The sequence below is a fragment of the Nymphaea colorata genome, unplaced genomic scaffold, assembly GCF_008831285.2.
Source record: "Nymphaea colorata isolate Beijing-Zhang1983 unplaced genomic scaffold, ASM883128v2 scaffold0318, whole genome shotgun sequence".
Classification (NCBI taxonomy): Eukaryota; Viridiplantae; Streptophyta; class Magnoliopsida; order Nymphaeales; family Nymphaeaceae; genus Nymphaea; species Nymphaea colorata.
Genome location: NW_022204824.1, coordinates 53 through 2,254, shown reverse-complemented (window position 1 = coordinate 2,254; position 2,202 = coordinate 53). Strand labels below are relative to the sequence as shown.

The 2,202-nt window shown below is 49.9% G+C and overlaps 1 protein-coding gene across 1 annotated transcript; it reads left to right on the top strand.

The window, feature by feature from the left end:
- Positions 1-702: 702 nt before the first annotated feature.
- LOC116244796 (eukaryotic translation initiation factor 3 subunit B-like) lies at positions 703-1,968 on the top strand. The gene has a single exon (XM_031616656.1). The coding sequence runs from the start codon at positions 703-705 to the stop codon at positions 1,966-1,968; it is 1,266 nt and encodes a 421-aa protein (XP_031472516.1).
- Positions 1,969-2,202: the final 234 nt, after the last annotated feature.

The following is a 2,202-nucleotide window of genomic DNA, read 5'->3' as shown; positions in this document are numbered from 1 at the left end:
GGTCTAGCAGGAGGAAAGTGAAGCCCTTCGCAAGATCAAGAAGCCAGAGCTCGACGATGAGCTGCTCAACCAGTTTATCAGTAGTCAATCACTCATTTAGTTAATGGCATTCCCGTGCTCAAGCCAGACAACGAAGAGAAGTTCTTGGCTCTTTTCAGAACGAAATTGCTGGACGCTAAAAAGATCGGTGAGAAGCAAGGTCTCCTGAGCATTGAAGTTGGTCGTGAGAACGGCATCGGCAACCAGACGCTTTACCTAACCTACCGAACCACTGCTGAGGCCAAGGCTGCCTTTTCCAAGCTCAACAACTTCAAGTTCGACAAGAACCACACTCTTCAATGCTACACCATCAACGAGATTCGCGGTTTCATCGAAGAGCAGGAGCGGGACCTGCTGCACCGTCCCTTCCACCCTCCCAAGTTCGCCCTCACCAAGCACAAGATCGAGCAGAACCTCGATGAACAGTTCCGCAACCAGTTCGTAGTTCGCGAGGCCAACATGGTCTACCTCAACTGGCTCGACCACCTCGACAAGAGCTCCAAGAACGCTCTCCCTACCGAGTACCTTGGTGTCGACTTCACCATCAACAAAGTGGTCTTTTCTCCTCTCGGAAGCTACCTCGCTGTCTGCTCTCCATAGGGCACCCATCTTTACTATGGCGCCACTTTGGAATACAAGGGCCTGCTTCCCCAAGCCAACGCCATGGATGCCAAATTCTCATCAGACGAGCGAGTGATCATCACTTCCAACAATGGCTCCACTGTGAGCAGGGAAAACTTTATTGTGTGGGCGCTGGAGGAACAAATCAAGATCAAGACTTACAAATCCCACTCCAACCAATCCCTTGACTCTTTCCAGTTCTCGGAGAATGCACAAAGTCTTGCCATCGTCCTGCAGCATGAAGTAGTGGTGTTTACCATTTCCAGCCTGGACGACTTCAAGAGACAGGTGAAGCTTGCTGAAGAGGAGCAGAACATCCTCAAGGCACCCCATGTTCAAAAGGTTGCCTGGCTTCGCGGAGGCTGGATCATGGTTATGTGTTTCGAAATCGACTACAATCCCGTCAACGTAGCAGCTACTCGTCTGTTCCTCTACAACGTCGAGACCAGGCAAGAGCGTAAGTGGCGCGCCTGGAGCGAGCACGCCAAAAACGGTGAGATATTTGTCTCCGAAAGAGGTGATTGGGTGGCCATTTCTCTCAGAAAGTTCATCAAGAAGAACCACTACGCCACCGTCATCCAAATCGGCAACCTGCTCAGGAAGGAAGAGCCTCTGGAGATCACCAGTCTGGAGGTCAAGGACGAAGTGGACTCCATCAGTTGGGACTGGCACAACAACCGCTTCGCAGTGGTCAGCGAGGACGAGGCTACCAAGAAGGGCATCAACGTGAGGTTCGTTGTCAGTTTCTACGAAATCGCATTCAAGAACAAATCCATCGAAATTGGAAAGATTGGAGAAATAAGAGACAACCTCCAAAATAGGGTTGTGTTGGCTAGTAATGGAAACTTCTTCGCCCTTTACAACATCACAGAGGAAAGTCCTGAAAAGGGCAAGTTCTCACTGGGTCTTATTTCAAGGGAGGGCAAGGATAAGGGCAAGCGCACTCTTAACTTCGAATTCACCAAGCAGAACCTGATAGTCAGCGGTATGAACTTCTTCCACGTCGACAACTCTGGTCGTTTCATCCTGCTGGGCACTGAAAAGGGCTACCAGATCTGGAACTTCATCGGCGAAATCATCACTAAGGACACCCTCCAGAAGAACATCTTCGACGTCCAGTGGAGGCCCAGAGTCATGACTGAGCTTCCCGAGGAGGAAGAGCGCGCCCTTATCGAAAGCGAGAAGGAGATCCGAAAGAAGTACGAAGAGCAGGACGACAAGCGCATCAACGTCCTCAAGTACGAAAAGGAAGCTGCTCGTCTACAGCAGAAGCAGTCCTTCCTGCAGTACATCGCCAACAAGAACTAGTGGTTCAAGCAATTCGCAGAGATTCGCCACAAGGCACTGGGATTCAAGGAGTTCGAAGTGCGTACTCAGAAGTACGAAGTTTCCGAGGGCTTCATCGATATCAGATGATCTGTATTCACTCTATTAGATTCGCATTCACAGATAAGCTTCGACAAAAGTATTCTCCATCCATTTTTAATTATATCTTGTTTTAAAAAGATGGGGTTGGGGTTGGGGTTGGGGTTGGGGTTGGGG